Source organism: Artemia franciscana, chromosome 8, assembly GCF_032884065.1.
Source record: "Artemia franciscana chromosome 8, ASM3288406v1, whole genome shotgun sequence".
Classification (NCBI taxonomy): Eukaryota; Metazoa; Arthropoda; class Branchiopoda; order Anostraca; family Artemiidae; genus Artemia; species Artemia franciscana.
Window position 1 is genome coordinate 21,525,554 of NC_088870.1, and position 20,604 is coordinate 21,546,157.

The 20,604-nt window shown below is 37.8% G+C and overlaps 1 protein-coding gene across 1 annotated transcript in view; it reads right to left on the reverse strand.

Annotated features, from left to right (window-relative positions):
• Nucleotides 1-20,604, reverse strand: part of LOC136030130 (transformation/transcription domain-associated protein-like) — a gene marked incomplete in the record, with an annotated part of 128,034 nt that overhangs the window by 101,337 nt on the left and 6,093 nt on the right. Inside the window, 4 exon segments of the mRNA XM_065708813.1 lie at nucleotides 3,703-3,897; nucleotides 5,191-5,379; nucleotides 8,138-8,248; nucleotides 16,212-16,358. Coding sequence (XP_065564885.1) covers nucleotides 3,703-3,897; nucleotides 5,191-5,379; nucleotides 8,138-8,248; nucleotides 16,212-16,346 — 630 coding nt within the window.

A 20,604-nucleotide genomic window follows, 5' to 3' on the forward strand; every position in this document is an offset into this window, starting at 1 on the left:
GTGAAGAAAGGCACAAATGAGTTGTCGTAACGATTAGTTCGTGCTTTAGGGGGGTAAAAGTTTATTTTGTAACCGAGTCCAGCTATTGAGAGGGGCTGGTTCGGGTAGTAGTGATCGGTGGCTCTTATTGGCTAGGACGGATTTTCCAAATTGGTGAATAAGGTGTCCAAGCCGAACTTTAAGTGGAGAAATTTAATTTAGCGAGGGCTTGATCAGAGGGTATGTCGCGGTTTCGGAGTATAATCATTGTTGCTCTTTTCTGGACGGACTCTATGTCGCGTAATAGGTACGCTGTGCGGATAGCAGATGGACCCCACACCTGGCACGCGTACTCGAGCAACGGGCGAACATAACACATGTAGGCATGGAGAATACTTTCAGTATCACACCCAAAACGCCTCATTTTGGTAAGTGTCTGAAGGCTTGCATTAGCCTTGTTGACGGTTAAATTAATATGGGCACTGAAACTACAGTCACAAGTGAAAGTTACTCCTAAGATTTTTATTTCGTTCACAATCGGGAAAGGGACTGGAGGCATATCTATATTCCGCTTCAGAGGGTTGATACGAATTATTTTCGACTTGGCTACGTTGATGGTAAGATCATGACTTGAGCATTCCGTCTTTAGCTGATCAAATACCTGGTCGGAAAACTGCTTTGTTATGATAGTGTTTTCTACCAGATAAGCGAGCACTATGAACAGATCATCTACAAACTTGTAACGGTCGTCGTGATGATTAAGCAAGGAATTGATTACAGCCAGGAAAATTATTTCAGCTAATGTCGTGCCTTGTGGGGCCCCGCAAGAAGTATCAGACCATGATGAATCTGGATCGTTTCCGTGGAGTTTCGGCCAGTTAAGAAGCCAAGTACAAGGCCAAGGGTGCGTCGTTTGGCACCCATTTTCTGGAGATTCATGCCTGAAGTTAGGTGGCGGATTAGTTCAAAGGCCTTTCTGAAATCCAGTGCGCAAATTTCGACGAAACGGCTACCTTTTTCGAGCCATTGGAGGACACAGTCAAACATCCGTACTAGGTAGATTGTAGTACTACACTTGGGGAGCCCACCGTATTGGAATTTATCAATACACCCATGAATTTGTTTCAGAAGAAACTTGAATATGAAGGCCTCAGTTACTTTCGCCAAACAAGGTGTAAGTGAGATCAGGCGGAGATCGTCGCATGCACTATGCTATACACCCACCAATCCGAGTCCTGCGGAAATGAAGGATCAATTCTACGCAGAGCTCTCAGCGATCCTGTCTAGAGTTCCACCCCACGACATTGTTCCTACTGGGACACGACATTATTCTACTGGGAGACTTTAATGTGGCGGTTAATGACGGGGAGGGCGTTTGGAGAAATGTTCTCAGCCCTGTGACTCCGGATACACTGAATGACAACGGACAAAGACTCCTACAGCTCTGCAATATGCATAATCTGGTCATATATACGCTCTTTCAGGGACGAAATATACATAAATACACTTGGTATAATAATGATGGCCGGAAAAAGAAGATGATCTACTATATTATGATCTCGGGACGATGGCGCTCGTCAACAACAAATTGCTAGACCTATAGGTCTGTCGAGCTTGGAAACACGGCCCACAAGATGGTAGTCCCCTGCTGAGATTATACCAGAGAGGGAAACGGCAAGATAGACGGCCTCCTAAGTTCGATCTGAGTAGTCTGGCTACAACTGAGATGCAACAGAAGTATGCTCTCGGTATCTCCAACCGATCTAGCTTCCTCCGAGTGGACGACTCCTAAGTAGCTTAGAAGTTTTTCAAAGGTAACATACTTGATTCTGCTGGCAATACCAATGGTCGCATCAGACACAAAAATAAACCCTGGATATCCCGGGACACCCTGTTCGTAATCCAGCTGTGCCGGAAGGTCCGCTTTGCAAAGAATACGGCAGAGTACAGACAACTTAATGGCCTGCGCAAGAGCCTACTGCACAAAGATAGGAAGACCTTTGTCGACAAGAAAACCAGTGATCTTGAAGATACTGCAAGAAAAGGACATCTGCTCACTATACAAACAACTCCGCAAGCTGACCGGAAAGAAGACTTCCACCGTGAGCCGTGTCCTGTCTGTCAATTGCAGCATGCAGGACAATGATGCCGGCGAACTCTCCACCTGGAACAGTCACTTTTAAACGCCTCTGAACGCCGAAGCAGTTGCTCATCCCGACCCAGACCTCATTAAAGCAGATATTGCCACAAAGACTACTTTCGACCTAGTTCCGCAACCGTTTGCCATCTCTGAGACCCCAAATGTTGTAAAACGGCTAAATAATAATCAAGCCCCTGGCGTCTGTGGTATTTCTGCAGAACTCCTCAAGTACGGGGGTGCAGCGATGATGATGTGGCTCCAGCTAATCTTTTCAGTCGTATGGCTGACGGAAAGTATACCGAAAGACTGGTGTACTGGGATCATATTGCCGCTCTAGAAACGCAAAGGCAGTCGTCAGATCTGTTCCAACTATCGTGGGATCACACTTCTCTCTGTTCCTGGTAAACTCTTCGCCATGGCACTCCTGGAAAGGTATTTCGCCTTTCTGCGTAAATAGAGAAGAGTCCAGCAAGCCGGGTTCAAGCCCAGCAGATCGACGACGGAGCAAATTTTCACTATGTGCCAGCTGATGGAGAAGACTTAAGAGCTCCAAGGAAAAGCGTACTTCGCATTCGTGGAATTTATGGCTGCCTTCGATTCTATACATCGCCGTCCGCTCTGGCTGGTACTGAGAACTACAAGCCTTCCCCAGAAATATTGTTCGCTTCCCAAAAAGCTATATGATGATACGGAGAGCTGCGTCAGGTCAATGGGAGACGCAGTCCCACATTTTCGGTGAAGACTGGCGTCCGGCTAGGTTGCGCCACCTCTCCCAGCTCTTCAACTGCGTCATAGACTACGTTAGGACCAGCACGATGAAACGCCTTCAGTTTGGAGACCGGCTTCTCTCTGATGCTGATTTCACCGACGACCTAGGTTTTGTTGCGTGCACCGTTGAAAGTCACCAAAGCTCTCTAGGTGCTTTTAGAAGAAGTCTAGAAAGTTGGACTGAAGATCAACTGGCAAAAAACCACAGTTATGCTCCTTGAGCCCCCCTCCCTACGTCCCATTCTACTCAAAAGGAAGTGAACATTGGGGCAATCAAGTAGATGCGGTTGAAGACTTCTTTTTCCTGGGATCCATTCTGTGAAGGAATGCCTCGATTGCAAAAGAGCATACATCTCGAATAGCCAACGCGTCGACAATTGCCAGGAGGCTGAGCAGCATCTGGCGAAAGTGAAACATAAGCTACTATACCAAAATGCTCATTTATGATACGTCAGTCGGCACCATGCTGCTCTAAGGAGCGGAAACGTGGCCAGCTGCGAAATCTATCCTTAGTGCCGTCAATATAGCACAGATGGAACATCTTTTACTGTGCTGCAAGAAACGCTTTAGAGTGGTGTTAATGGTTTCACAGGACTAGCGTGAAGGGATTTGCTGTTTTATTTATTTTAGGTTAAAGAGGGGGGGGGGCTAAATTGTTACGTTTAATAATGGTACTGAATAAAATTACTTTTTTTGTCAAAAAGAAACATGCTTATCAGATAATCGCATAATCTGTGATGTAATAGTTCATTAGATAGTGGCATGATAGTTGGCATAAAAATGTATTAAACAAATGTGTATATAACTATACTTACAGTAGCATTTGATCCATCTTGCGTCTTGACCTCTGTTTGAACAGTTGTTATCGTGAAAATTTCGTTGAGCAACGCTTCTAAATTTATTTCAGAAAGATCACGAACTTTCAACGGTGATCTGGGCTCAAAAATCTTTGCTACGTTGGCAGGAAGGTTTCTATAAATCGATTTAACCAAGTTTAAAAAAGCTGGAATCTGAAAATAGAGAAACAATTTAAAGCGTTTACAAATGGCTTAAAAGAAAACAGATTTTTAACTTGTATTACATTTTAATTTCAAATAATCTACCATTGACCCGTCGAGGAAAATTTAAACAAACAAAATGAGAAAGTCGAGGTGCCTATGTGGTTTGAGGGGCCTAACTTCACTCACCAGCTCAGAATTTAGTCCCTACAAGATTTGTTTCTTAAACTTGAGCTCTTGTACCATTTAGTTATGCCCTTTTATTGGTTTTAGTTGAGAGACACAAAATAGAACCTATAGGGTCAACGAAGCACATATGTGAAATACTAAAGTCTCCGGGCTTAGGGAGGAAGAGAGGGAATAATGTCATTTAACACATACGTTAATCACAGCATCTTTCATAATGGATAGAACTGATTTCCAAGACATTGGATGGTTTTATAAGAGCTCACACATATTTTTTGTTTTTAAGCTTCATGTCATCTGTGCAAGTTTTGGCATGCTATTTTTCTGCTCTACTACAGTTTTAACTTTAAAGCATCAACGAAAGAGAATAGCTTTACTATCTCTTTGTAGATGAGAATCAGTTCTATCTATTTACCACATTAGAATTTTGAAAATTTGGGTGCAGAGTTTTTTAGATTGAAAATACGCTGAATATTGGTTGAATATATATATATATATATATATATATATATATATATATATATATATATATATATATATATATATATATATATATATATATATATATATATATATATATATATATATATATATATATATATATATATATATATATATATATATATATATATATATGTAAATGTATATTCCTTGTAGTGTAAGTCACAGCTACAGGCTTGTCGAAAAATCGCTTGTTTTAGAGGGAACATATACCGTAGTTAAAATTGTTTTTTTAAGGAATGTTTTACATGAAAGTAGGAACGTAACAGAAAAATTACTAGCCACAATATTTTTCTACCTAAGATGCCGGTAAACACTAATTTCTTTCGGACCAAGAAACTGTTTTTAATGTCAGGGACACTGTCTTCAAGTGTGTTTGAACTTCCCATAGTCTAGGATTATTGTAGTGTTTCTAAACTTTTCATTCTTCAATAGCCTATATGGTAATTTATCCCTTTTGAAGTTGAAACCTAGACTATATAAGGTTTGATGTGTAAAAAAGACCAAATAGGTGATCCCACCTTCAGGTAACCAGAAAATGCTGCAAATACTTCACGTGAATCAATAATCCAATACACACAACACTAATCGAAAATTTATATAAATCAAATTTCTTACCTCATTATTATATGGCGGCCTAAACTGCTTATGTAGTTCTATTATGACTCTCAAAGAGACTAGAACATTTTCTTCATTATCAATTTCAACTTCTTTGAATAGTAACGACAAAAGCTGCTTAACAAAAGGCTTCATTGCATCATTCGTTGGTAGTCTATGTATTATCTCAAGGACCATCTTCCGAACTTGCTGAAAAACGACAACAAATAGAGTAAGATCTAATTTAAAAAAAAATAAAATAAAACGAGTCCTTTTCAAAAAGTGAATCTTTAAGAAAAACACAACTATTACCCTTAGCTTCAAGAAACACCAAGTTCTTTATTGAATCATTCGTTGGTAATCTATGTATTACCTCCACGGCCATTTTCTGAACTCGCTGAAAAGCAATAGATCTACGTTGCATGGGCAACGTGAGGTGTTGTGGCAACCTTTGTTCGGCAACCTTCGCAGAGTAAAGTGTTGCGAGAGCAAAACTTTGGTTTTGTTTCCTCACTTCGATTAAACGCTGAAGTTGTTAATCTGTAAGGATCTTAAATAAATACTAGGTACACCAACTCGCTAAAGTTGCACGCCCCTCATTGCAACAAGAGTGAAATTGTGAAAACGGTCGAGAGGAAGACGAACGTCTACAATTCTCTCTGCTAATGGGTTTTCAGCAATAGAAATAGCAGTAATACAAATGCATGTATTTATGCAGCATCATTCAGCACTAGCTTCAAATTTCTTCTCAGCCCGGTTTAATTCACGATAATTGCGTTTGAAGAACAAATAACAAGTACCATTCTATTAAGAGGCAAAATTGCTTTTCTAACTTAATCAAAATTTTGAAATAAGCCATGTTTCCTGATTTTTGACTAGTACAACTCGCTCTTAATCATTTTTCTAGTACAAAGAATGTGTCACTGCTTGTATCTGCTCGCTCCGCAGCCCAGGCCTTCGGTCCTTGAAAACAAGACTTCACCTCGCAAGGGCAGACCTCTACCACTGGCATGGCACCATTCCAAGTGGAGTTATTAGATTTTCTTTTTCACGTGTAAGGTGGTGTATGGGATATTTTTACCCCCCCCCCCCACCATGTCATAAGAACAAAATTCACAGTATCTAAAATCGTAAAGCATTGAAGCCTTTAAACCCCGTACCCTGAAAAGTCCACACAAGTTTCAGAGACCGGATCAGGGGAAAGTGAGAATGCGGTTAACCATTCGCTTTGCAGAATAGCCTCCACCACAAGATTACCTTGTATTTATTCAAATGTACTTTTTGTTTCAGCAAGATAACTATTATTTTAAATTGCTTGAATCTTCTTTGCACAGATATTTAGATGATGTCTCACCTCTGCTCTTACTAGGGTGCTAGCTACCGCTGCAACCTGGATTAATAAGAAGCCTTGTATTTTCAGATCAAGCTTGGAGTTCCGAGAGCTCATTACGCCCTTTTTGTCACATACTTGCACTAGACTGCGGTACGATTTAAGTTTAGCCCGGACTGCTGGTTTAAACTTGAAGTTTAGCTTAATGTTGTTATTTTTGTCCCCAGCCATTATGCTATCAAAGAGCTTACTAGAAGTCATGAGAGTTTCACAGCTTTTTGCAGTACATAATACTAACCAAGAATCCAGATTTTATATTTAAAGCGCTAAAAATAACGGAGCTTAATAGTGTCAAACATTAATAAGCTTGAATTTAGCCAACAAGTTCAAATAAGATCCAAAATTGAAAATTTTAAAATAAAACTCAGAAACTGTCCAAAGATGGGATTTTCTATCCAACACAACGACTAAAATCTTAAATTTAATGGAATTTAACAAATTAAAACGGTTGATTCAGTGATGCAAAGCTGTGTTCAAATTAGCGTTAATTGTAGCTTAGTTTTTCTTTGTCTTTATTACACTTTTGTCATAACTGTATCGCCAAAAAATTATTAATGTCGTCATAGACCCCATTGCTGCAGAGATCTCTTCATAGTCTTATACTTGCGCTAAAGTTAAGAAAATGTGGTCTCTCAATAGCGTTTAGCCAGTGATCAAATGCTCTTTAATAGACTCAGAGCTCCTGGAGTTCAGATTGGACAGATCCTTTCACTTGAAGACCTTGACTACACTGATGATGTCGAAATGGTCAAAAAACTCAGAACAGATAGGACAAAATTTTTGGCAATATACCACTGTGATCCTTTTTCACTAACTGTAAACCAATTACAGTTAGATCAGGTCAACAGCCTTCACATATTATGGCTCCCTGCTTTGTATTGATGGATCTTCAGACGCTGATATCCAGCCGAGATTGCAAAAAGCACAGACGGCCTTTGCTTCCTTCAGAAAACGATTGTTGAACCGGCGTAAAACTAGTGTACGCACTAAAGTCCAAATCTATTCGGGTTTGGTTCGAACCATCCTTCTTTGCGGATGCGAAACTTGGTCGGTAAAGCAATTGCATGAAGATCCACTGAAATTGTTTGACGATACGTGTCTGCGAAGTCTCCTCATGATACACCTGCTTGACCGCATATCAAACGTGGATATACGACGAAAGTGAGGAATCAAGAGAAACCTCGCCTCACGACCAAAGAACGCCAACTGAAATGGTTGGGCTATGTCTTACGGAAGCAAACAGAGTATCTGCCTCGTCAAATCCTTATATCTGAGCCCCTCAGCTCATGGAAGAGACGCCGAGGAGGGCAGTGGAAAAGCTGGTGGGACCCGAATAAACCACATCTTGAACTTGGGGGAGCCCAATGCCTCCCACTTGCAGAGCAGCTGGTTGCAGACCGCACTACATGGCCCAAACAAGTCTCGAAGATCCTCTATGCCTGACACGGTGAGAACGCTTGATCCCCAACACAAGTACAAGTAAGTAAGGCATATTGTACATGCATAGAAAAGCTACCTACAAAAAACAAAAGAAGAGGCACTGAAAACACTGAAGACAAGAAAAGCACTGATTATTACCTGAATGTTATATTCCGCAATAAAATGTGGATCTCCATCTTGCAGGATTCTTAAAAATATCTTCATAGAATGTTCCAAGTACTGTGGATACAAAGGAGAAATGACTACCGCCTGCAAAATATTTACAAGATATTCATTTTCTTAACGGCTGACAAAACAAAATATAAAACAATACGAAATATGTAAGTAAAGGCACTATAAATTAAAAACCTATATAAACCATATAGCTCTTCCCTTAAATTCTGCATGGCTATTTCGCGTATCCCTGTCCTGGTTAAGGGTCAAGGGGATAGGGTCACAAGCATTAATTAACATTAAAATTCCAGCAATAATAGTATTTACTGTAGCAAGTATTTTTGTGAGTAGCTTAAAGAAAAACACTTAGACTTAATGATATTAATATCAAAAAAGGTATTACGGCAGTAGTTGCAATCTAGTGAAGAGCGAACCTCGGCTCATAGTAAATGAAAAGTAAAGGAAAAGTGGGAAAATGCAACTGTCGGAGGATAGTTTTAGGTTCACGTTCGACTGATTGCAGATCACACAATCTAGGGCTTAAACAAACTAAAAGTTAAGATGGCTATACCTCCTTCTACTGATGAAGAATGGTAGAATGCTAAAAAAAAAGTGCTTTTGACCATTCATTAGGGGGCCTAAGGAAAAACTTGTTCAACTAAGGGGCCTAAGGAAGAGATAATAAGAGCGGATTTGAAGGAAACTGGATTTTCTTCAGAGGGAGTAAATAGTGAAGCTTGAACCAGATTGGAGTTGAGAAGGATCATACACAGCTATGTTAGCCTCACGCGGCTTTGGGATGCATTGAGCTATTAATAGCCGGTAGTATTTGTGCCGCGTTAAAGCCTTACTGAAGGCATTTTGAGTCTCTATATAGTGGGAAATTTGTGAAAGCTCTATTTCGAACATAGTAGGAGTTCTCAACTAATGATTACTTTGGAAATTCAACCTAAAATATTTTCTGTGATGTTACTAGGGGCTCATTAATGTACACTACGGCACCGCACAATATGCACTGCCTGCAAGAATTCACGCGCACTGGAATTATTTGAGCAATCTATTGAAGAGTAAAATCTTACTCAGAATTTGGTAATTCGTTTATTAATTGGCTAATACTGTGTTCATTATCAGGAACCGTCAAAATTGGAAATCATACGCACTTTGATTGCTTTGATAACATAGAATTATACCAGTAAACCTTCCTTCAGATCACAGTTCATTTACCTGATAAACAAGAGGTAAGAGATCATATGGCACTTGTGACGAGGCAAGAAGAGCCAAGAGCTCATATGGTATGAGCTCTAACAAAATTCTAAGAATCAATGGATTGATTTAAAAGGAAAATCAGAGGCTTGATGCCGGTCAGGATTTAAAATAAGAGCTCTGAGTCACGATGTCCTTCTAAATATCAAAATTCATCAAGATCCGATCACCCACTCGTAAGCTATAAATAACTCATTTTTTCTAATTTTCCCTCTCCCTTTAGCCCCTCAGATGGTCGAATCTGAGAAAACGACTTTATCAAGTCAATTTGTGCAGCTCCCAGACAAGCCTACCAATTTTCATCGTCCTAGCACGTCCAGAAGCACCAAACTCGCCAAATCACTGAACCCCTCCCCCCAACTCCCCCAAAGAGAGCGAATGCAGTACGGTTACGTCAATCACGTATCAAGGACATTTGCTTATTCTATCCACCAAGCTTCATCCCGATTCCTCCACTCCAAGTGTTTTCCAAGATTTCCCCCTCCAACTCCTGCCAATGTCAAAGATCTGGTCGGGATTTGAAATAAGAGTTCTGAGACATGAATTCCTTCTAAATACCGAATTTCATTAAGATCCGATCACCTATTCGTAAGATAAAAATACCCAATTTTCACGTTTTCCAAGAATTCCGGTTTCCCCCTCCAACTCCCCCCAATGTCACAGGATCTGGTTGGAATCTAAAACTAGAGCTTTAAAGCACAAGATCCTTCTAAATATAAAATTTCATTAAGATCTGGTCACCCTTTCGTAAGTTACAAATACCTCAATTTTCAAAATTACCCCCCCCCCCCTCCGCCCAACTCCACCAAAGAGAGCAGATCCGGTCCAGTTATGTCAGTCACGTATCTTAGACAGGTTTTTATTCTTCCCGTCCAGTTTCATCCTGATCTCTCCGCTTTAAGTATTTTCTAAGATTTCCGATCGCCCCCCAACTGCCCTCCCAAATAACGCTGGATCCAGTTGATATTTAAAATAAGAGATATGAGTTACGAGGTCCTTCACCCCCCCCCCAACTACCCCAAAGAAAGCGGATCTGTTACAATTATGTAAATCACGTATCTAAGACTTCTGCTTATTTTTCCCACAAAGTTTCATCCCGATCCCTCCAATCTAAGCGTTTTCCATGATTTTGGGTTCCCCCCAAACTCCCCCCAATGTCACCAGATCCGGTCGGGATTTCAAATAAGATCTTTGAGACACGATATCCTTCTAGATATCAAATTTCATTGAGATCCGATCACCCGTTCGTAAGTTAAAAATACCTCATTTTTCTAATTTTTCAGAATTGACTCCCCCAACTACCCCAAAGAGAGCGGGGCCATTCCAATTATGTCATCCATGTATCTAGGACTTGTGCTTATTTTTCCCACGAAGTTTCATCCCGATCCCTCCACTCTAAGTGTTTTCCAAGATTTTAGGTTTCCCCCTCCCAACTCCCCCCCCCCAATGTCACCAGATCCGTCGGGATTTCAAATAAGAGCTCCGAGACATAATATCCTTCTAAAAATCAAATTTCATTGAGATCCAATCACCCGTTCGTAAGTTAAAAATACCTCATTTTTTCTAATTTTTCGGAATTAACTCCCCTCCAACTACCCCAAAGAGAGCGGATCCGTTCCAGTTATGCCAATCATATATCTAGGACTTGTGCTTATTTTTCCCAACAAGTTTCATCCTTATCCCTCCACTCTAAGTGTTTTCCAAGATCTTAGGTTTCCACCTCACAACTCCCCCCCCCCCCCCCAATGTCACCAGATCCGGTCGAAATTCAAAATAACAGCTCAGAGACACGATACCCTTCCATACATCAAATTTAATGATATTTTTAAATAGTTAAAAATACTTCAAGTTTTCTATTTTTTCCGAATTAACGGGCCCCCCACTCCTCCTCCCAGATGGTCAAATTGGGAAAACAATGGTCAAACCTGGAAGTGCCTAAAATAGCAAAACCGGGACTGACAGACAGACCGACAGAATTTGCGATTGCTACATGTCACTTGATTAATACCAAGTGTCATAAAAATGAACAGAAAAAAATTTTGAGCAAAGGTAAAATGCGATATTAAAACTTAAAAAGAGCAGAGATAATCCATATACGAATTATAGCTTCGAACCAACTTAATACAATATAAATTACAAGGAATAAAAGTGGGCCATAAAACTCCTTAAGGCTAAACTGTAATTTGCGTTTTAATAAAAACAAGATATATGTGTTGTAGTATTTGTTTTTAACAAAGCTTCAAAAGAAAGAAATAATAAACTTAGGAAACTTCCAGTAAAGATACTTACTCGATGTAAGTGTGCCTGCAGCAACAAATTTACATTTAATTTTCAGTAACGCCCTCTTCTTTTTATATCAATTCCATTTTATTGTACAAAAAATCAACATCTAAATAAAACTTGATGAAAATTTAATTGGTAGTAGTTTAAGCAATCTATTCAGTCATCAGTAAAGTAAAATGACACGAATTTCCAGAGAAAACAATTTTTTACACATATACTTTTCCAGAAACCATGTACTTTTATTAGTTAAGAACAGCATAATTTTCCAACCAATGGGTCCAACCTAGTGGGGATAAATTCTTTCTTTCTTCCTGCAGCTTGAGAGGTTCGTCAGGTACTAGACAGAGCCCAAAGCCTTTTTCATTATTTTTATAAGTACTTGAGCGGAAAAAAGTGATCCCTTCAAAATTGCTAACAATGTGAATAGCCTATGTGGACTAAAATTTAAAATTATTTTTAAAATAGGTCTTTAGTGGTTCATAACGATCATAAGTAAAAATGGGAAGCGTATTAGTTAGAAGTTTTTCCTATCTCAGTAATTTTGTACATCTATAGAAAACTTATAACCATCGTATGAAGACATACAACATATCTTGTCACATGATGTTGACATTTTGTTGTTTTCAGAAAATTTGTATCAATAAAGAATGCAATTGATATATTACTAGCTGTTGGGGTGGCGCTTCGCGCCACCCCAACACCTATTTGGTGGGGGCGCTTCGCGCCCCCCCCAAGCCCCCCCGCGCGCGTAAGTCGTTACGCGCCATATTAGTTACGCGCCATTGTAGTTGTGTCCCTATGTCCCACCTGTGAATATAGATAGATAGATATATATATATATGTATATATATATATATATATATATATATATGTTTTTAACTACGTAAAACTTGCGAATATACAACATTCTTTGCTGTCCCATTGTCTGTGCATATAAATAGATTGTCAGGTTTACCGACTCTTGAACATGCAACATATAATGGCCCATGGGAAAACAATCCGTATTCAGATCTATACCTCATGATTCTAATGATTGCCCTTGAGCTTTGTTGATGGTGATTGCTAATCGACCATTCCCTGAGTCGCCATCGTCATTTATATATCCCCCTGTGCACCCCGGCGTCCCCTTTGTAGTTATGTCCCTGTGTCCCGGTCGTCATTTATATTCCCTGTGTCCCGGTCGTCATTTGTGTCCCGGTGTTCCAGTCTGTGATTTCTCTTTGAGTGTCCCGGGCGTCATTTATATTCCTTGTGTCCCGGTGTCCCGGTCGTCATTTATATCCCCCTGTGCCCCCCGGCGTCCCCATTGTAGTTGTATCCCTGTGTCCCGGTCGTCATTTATATTCCCTGTGTCCCGGTCGTCATTTGTATCCCGGTGTCCCGGTCTGTATGTACATTCGTTTTTTAGTTTTGTTTTTCTCCTTTATTTTTTTCCTTTTTTCTTTTTTTTCTTTTTTAGTTTATTTAGATTTTTAGATTTTTTAGTTTTTTTATTAGTTTTTAGTTTTTTTGTAGTTTTTACCATTTTTTTAGTTTTTTTAGTTTTTTTTTTACTTATGTCCTGGTCGTCATTTATACTCCCTGTGTCCCGGTCGTCATTTGTGTCTCGGTGCTTTGTTGATTGCTAATTTATATTATATTTATATTTATATTTTTTATATTTATTAATATTTTTTTAGTTTTCTTTTTCTCTTATTTTTCAGTTTTTTCCTTTTTTTTAGTTTTTTCTTTTTTAGTTTTTAGTTTTTTTTTGTTTTTTACCTTTTTTTAGTTTTTTTAGTTTTTTAGCTTTTTTAGTTTTTTATTAGTTTTTAGTTTTTTTTTAGTTTTTGCCTTTTTTTAGTTTTTTCAGTTTTTTTTAGTTTTTAGTTTTTTACCTTTTTTTAGTTTTTTTTAGTTTTTTAGCTTTTTTAGTTTTTTTTCTTTTTAGTTTTTTTTGTAGTTTTTACCTTTTTTAGTTTTTTTTCTTCTTTTGTATTAGTGTGAAATAATTCAGACGTCATATGCGGACAAACACGACGTCACTCGACAGACAGACAGACAGACATAACCCACAAACAACTTATTTTTATATATATTTATTCATATTTTTTTAGTTTTCTTTTTCTCTTTTATTTTTCAGTTTTTTCCTTTTTTTTTAGTTTTTTTCTTTTTTAGTTTTTAGTTTTTTTTAGTTTTTTACCTTTTTTTAGTTTTTTTTAGTTTTTTTAGTTTTTTAGCTTTTTTAGTTTTTTTTATTAGTTTTTATTTTTTTTGTAGTTTTTGCCTTTTTTTATTTTTTTCAGTTTTTTTTTAGCTATTAGATTTTTACCTTTTTTTAGTTTTTTTTAGTTTTTTAGCTTTTTTAGTTTTTTTTTCTGTTTAGTTTTTTTTGTAGTTTTTTTCTTCTTTTGTATTAGTGTGAAATAATTCAGACGTCATATGCGAACAAACATGACGTCACCTGATCCATCCACAGATCCACACACAGACAACTTATTTTTATATATATAGATAGATGATAACATCTACAGAAGATAGAAATGGAGAACCTAAAAAAGATTTTCTATTGGTAAATTATAATGATTTCCAGAGTCATTTAATAGAGTCCAATAAATAACTAGGGCTGCCTTTTGGACCAACACTTAGAGCAACACAAGAATTGGTACTGTCATCTGTATTACAAAAACCATGGCCTGCTAGTCAGGGTGAAAGGTCGTTTGGATAAGTAAAATCTTACCAAGCCTTATAAGACGACGTTCGCACCTCATGTATTTTTCATCATTCTATTTTTGAACATATTAATTAAATGTGATAAAAACTGTACCCATGTGCATTTTTTTCCAGTTTTGTATATATTTTCGGGAAACCCCACTAAGATTCCGAAAGAGGTATATTAGGCCTATCCGAAAATATGAAATATTTGAAATCATTACAAAAATGGTCAGCATTAAGACCGATTTCTTAGGTGATCTAGAGCAAATAGGGTAGATTTTCCCCTTAACTGTCCCGTTTAATGCATAAACAGCGTTGTCGCCATAGGCTTAGTACAATTAAGTTATTAATAATGATTGCTCTTATCGTCATTTTCTTCGGAGGTGTTGTTTCGTTAGTTTTTGGTTTTTTCTTATCATTAACTTCCTATTCTCTTCTGTGTATATTTATGTATGTATAGAGTGCACAAAAGAACTATTATAAATATTACATCATGTAAGCTACGTTCAGCAGCTTAGGCCGTCAGCCCACATCAATAACAGACTTGGACCTTCGGCCCCCGCAAATGTGACATCGCTTTGCTCGGGTTATTGGTTCTCCGCACTTGTAGCAATGTCGTCAGATTTTGTATCCTATTTTCATATTCAACGTCCAAAAACTATTTTGCAAAAACTTTCAACCTTCAAGGTGCATCTGTCTAGCTTCTTGTGGAAAAAGCACGTACACGCGCTTGATCTTATATACATAGACACAGGGAATTAGGCATAAGAGTGGAATCAGCTTCCATACTTTCAGCTGTAACTGTTTAGTTTCTTGTTCAGTGCAAAGGAAAAAGTACGTACACACACATAAACGCTCGATCTTATAAAATACACACTTTTCAAAAAGATACGTTTGTTAGATTATCTTGTCAAAAGATATTTGTGTTCCATCATCTTCTATATGTAGATGCAGTTTTGCCGAATTTTACATTTGATTTCAATATTATCTTTTGTTAATTACAAAATGCGCTAGATATAGCACTTTCCTTTCAAATGAGCCCTACAAAAAAGAAGCAAGAATAAAAAAGATAGCCAAATCACTGCTTCCCATGCAAATGAGTGATTTCCATTGTAGCTCAAAATGAGACTTTCAGCTATGATTTTTCCAAAGATGCTGTTTTCCTTTTGATCTGACACCATTTTTGGGGTTTCAGGCTATTTCTAGAAATTCTTAAGAAATTGTTTTTGCACCAATTTTTATCATTCAGATTCATCGAGTTAATAGTTACCATTCTTAAATCAGGTTCAAATGGCGATTCTTCGTCACCTGACAGTTTTTTTTTGTAAGGCGTTTTTAAATCTTCAATTACTATGGATTAGAGCTCCTTCTTTACTAGGTTGCTCATACAGGGACAGCCACGATATACACATATATACATTTACTGTATGTCTGATAAAAAGACTAAATTTGGACCATTCCTGGCAAAAACATCACGCAGAGCCTGTAAACAATCTTTTTCATAGTGATTTTTTTTGCTGGGGGTAAAATAATAAAAAATTTCTGGGGGTGAGACAATAAATGCTCAAGTGCTTCAAAATCATAACTGAAACCTGGGTGCACCATCCAGGCTTACCAACATGTGTTTTCACCTAAATTTAGATTATTTCAATGGGTAAACCGCCAATCACCAAAGCACGTGGCTGAAAAATTTGGCAACATTTATACAGTGGTAATTCCAGAAGCAGTTAAATGAGACATCTCCCTATGTTTCACAGGGTAGATAGGCCAGATTACTGCAAAAATCAGAGCTAACACACTATCTATTAAAAACTTTTACCTCAAGGTTTTCATTCAATTCTTGGACAGCTTTCAGTTTGCTTTCATCTTTTGAGCTTGGATCAGCCAGAACATTCAAGCAAGCTCTAAATTGGGTCAATGGATCAGAAGGACCTGGGCTTGTAGGAGGACCCATTACAGTTTATTACTGAAAGAAAAAAAATCTAAAAATATTTAGCAAAAGCCAATTTGAACAGTCACATGAATTGTATTCAGATATACTCTGTCATGCTGATAATGAGCTACAACATGTATTCACAGTAAGAACAAAAAAATCTAGAAATCAGACATGACTGAACCTATTTCTTGAATGCTCCTCCTATATATTCTCCTACAGAAAGAAACTAAGACACTGCATTAGGGCCACTGAGAAGTGCCCATAGACCATGCCTAGGGTGAGATAGCCTAAGATTGCGGCTAATAATGATAACACCCTGACTTACTAAATGCATAGAATAATGGGATGGGGGAGAAATACGTTTTTACAGCATAAATCAGGCAAAGTATCATAATTGGTCCAAGCAATATACAGAAGAGTGTTGTAAGACATTGGAGAGAATAGCAGATAGGGGTAAAACACAAGAGTGCCCTATCAAACCAAATTGTGGAATTTCCCTAGAAGGGCTTTTTGAAGCAATACACCTCAGAGTTTAAAAAGAAATAAGTATTCCAAACATTTTCAGTGCGTACACTTTGGAGTACCAATGCAGGACCCTAAGCTATTAACCCTTTGTTTCATTAAAAGATCCACTGACATTCCCCAAATACCTGGTATGCAACTATACAATAATGTATAACCATAGGTATTACTATCTATAAAATTGAGAACAGGAGATCTTTCTCCTAGCACAAAAAGCAAAAAACCTCTAATCAATGCTCATCTTTCAGGTCCATAACTCTTCAAACCAGTTTATGCGAGCTATGAAGTACTGTTTATAAAAGAGCTTGAAGAAAAATGTTGCATGCCTCAACCTCAATTTGGCTTTCAACATGGCACTGGATGTGCAGACACCCTTGCAGTTGTTGCTAATGCTCTGCTTGATGCTTCTTGTACAGGTAGTTCACTTGCATTGGTGACTCATAATGTTCGCCATGCCTTGACTCCTTGATCTCTCCCCATATGCTTTTAAGGGCTGTTAAAAGAGAAGTAAATCCAGCTATCATTAGACCTCCAAGGAATATGTATGCTCAGCTACGAGTCTGTTTTAGAATCTCTCTTAACCAAGGTGAAATGGCAAGGTCACGGGATAGAACTATACCAGTTAAGAAAGGAGCCAAGCAAGGTGCAGTTGCATCACCCTGTTATTTCAATAGTAATATCCTCAAAGCTCAGGACCAGTGCAAGATGTCTTGCATTCTCTCTGGCTAGAATATCTCCTTAGTCACTTATGCTAATGACATCTTTAGCATTAGGTGAGCATTGGACAAAACTTCTGAAAACTTTCCAAAAATTGCTAGCAGAATATTTAAAATCAGGTCTTGAATTTAATGCTGCTAAATCCGAATTTGTGCTTTTCAACTGGAAAGTCCTGCTTCCTGATGGAATTAAATAAAAAAACAAGTTTTTTTAAATGAAAGTAAGGAGCGACATTAAAACTTAAAACGAACAGAAATTACTCCGTATATGAAAGGGGCTTTTCCTCCTCGACACCCCGCTCCTTACGCTAAAGTTTTTTATTGTTTTAAAAAGTAGAGTTGCGAGAAAGAATCAAACTTTAGCGCAAGGAGCGGGGTGTCGAGGAGGAAAAGCCCCTTCCATATACGGAGTAATTTCTGTTCGTTTTAAGTTTTAATGTCGCTCCTTACTTTCATTTAAAAAAACTTGTTTTTTTTTATTTAATTTCTGAAAGTTTTTGAATTAATGCATGTCTGATTTTGGCTCTCTTTACATAAATTACTAAAATGAAATTTGCATATTAATTCTTTTTTTGGCTAAATGGCTTTCTCTTAGTTTTGATCAGACGTTTTTATTAGTAAAAAAAAACGTAACTTAAGAATTAACTTACGTAACAAACGTACATAACTTACGTTACGTTTTATCCCAATTCTTTAAGAATGACCCCTGAATCAGAAAGGCCGTAGAATAAATAGTTGAAATTATTTAAAAAAATTTTAACATAAAGAGCGAAGTATTTATCTCCTCCTAAATACCTCGCTCTTTATGCTAAAGTATTTTTAGAACCCTTCATGTGCATAATAATCTCTGTTCGTTTTAAGTTTTAATACTTCTCCTTACTTTCAATTGAAAAAACTTTTTCATGTTTATATTTTCATTGTTTTTTTTATAGTAATGCTAGAAAGTCCTGCGCCCTTTTCATTGAATTTCTCTTCCCCCATGAAATACTCCTCCAAGGAAAGATCCTCCCATATAGCCCCCTCCCCTGAACCCCAGACCCAAACCAAAAAAATCCCCCTGATAACATCGGTACACTTCCCAGTAACCATTACTGTATGTAAACATTGGTCAAAGTTTGTAACTTGCAGCCCCTTCCCCAGGGACTGTAAGGGGTAAGTCATCCCCAAAGACATAGTTATTATGGTTTTCGACTATGCGGAACAAAATGGCTATCTCAAAATTTTGATCCGTTGACTTTGGGGAAAAAATGAGCGTGGGAGGGGGCCTAGGTGCCCTCCATTTTTTTGGTCACTTAAAAAGGGCACTAGAACTTTTCATTTCCGTTAGAATGAGCCCTCTTGCAACATTCTAGGACCACTTGGTTGATACGATGACCCCTGGGAAAAAAAAAAAAAAAAAAAAATAAACACGCATCCGTGATTTGTCTTCTGGCAAAAAATACGAAATTCCACATTTTTGTAGATTGGACCTTGGAATTTTGTGTATAGGGTTCTCTGATACGCTGAATGCGATGGTGTAATTTTCGTTAAGATCCTATGACTTTTAGGGGGTGTTACCCCCTATTTTCCAAAATAAGGCAAATTTTCTCAGGCTCGTAACTTTTGATGACAAAGACTAAATTTGATGAAACTTATATATTTAAAATCAGCATAAAAATCCGATTCTTTTGATATATCTTTTAGTATCGAAATTCCGTTTTTTAGAGTTTCGTTTACTATTGAGCCGGGTCGCTCCTTACTACAGTTCGTTACCACGAACTGTTTGATTGTACCTGAGAATTCAAAGATCTGCCTGTCTGCAAAGTCATCAACTTGCAGCCCCTCCCCCAGGGACTGTGAGGGGTAAGTCATCCCCAAAGACATAGTTATTATGGTTTTCGACTATGCGGAACAAAATGGCTATCTCAAAATTTTGATCCGTTGACTTTGGGGAAAAAATGAGCGTGGGAGGGGGCCTAGGTGCCCTCCATTTTTTTGGTCACTTAAAAAGGGCACTAGAACTTTTCATTTCCGTTAGAATGAGCCCTCTTGCAACATTCTAGGACCACTTGGTTGATACGATGACCCCTGGGAAAAAAAAAAAAAAAAAAAAATAAACACGCATCCGTGATTTGTCTTCTGGCAAAAAATACGAAATTCCACATTTTTGTAGATTGGACCTTGGAATTTTGTGTATAGGGTTCTCTGATACGCTGAATGCGATGGTGTAATTTTCGTTAAGATCCTATGACTTTTAGGGGGTGTTACCCCCTATTTTCCAAAATAAGGCAAATTTTCTCAGGCTCGTAACTTTTGATGACAAAGACTAAATTTGATGAAACTTATATATTTAAAATCAGCATAAAAATCCGATTCTTTTGATATATCTTTTAGTATCGAAATTCCGTTTTTTAGAGTTTCGTTTACTATTGAGCCGGGTCGCTCCTTACTACAGTTCGTTACCACGAACTGTTTGATTGTACCTGAGAATTCAAAGATCTGCCTGTCTGCAAAGTCATCAAACACTGCATATCAGCTTCCCATGCTTCCATAGTCTCTACTAAGCTTCGTTTTAATTGCTGTTATCTCACAATGCTGTACCACACTGTTACTCTCTCCCACATCCTCTACTTTGCACCCTTCTGGAAGATTCTTACTAATGTTGATAAAATGAAAATTCGCTCCACTTTTTTCTGTTTTGCAAAATACCTACTAAGATATCCAACTTGGATTCACAATTCAAAACTCATCAACAGTCTTCACATAGCAGATCCTACTATAGCCGTTGCTAAACTTTTGGAGAAACAACCACAACATTTTAAGACATGCTTGGAGCCAACTTCTTCAACTATAGTTACCTTGTAACACTTTTATAATGATGTTATGCTTTTATTTTGTTTTTATTTTAACTTTGTAGCGCTATTTTCTTTTTATTGTTTTTGTACAAAGATGGGTTTTCTATAAATAATGATAATTATTACTATATACAGGAGTCCACTCATACTGCATGGACGTTATAATGATTTTAGGGACAAATACACTACAATGTGGTAGTTTTG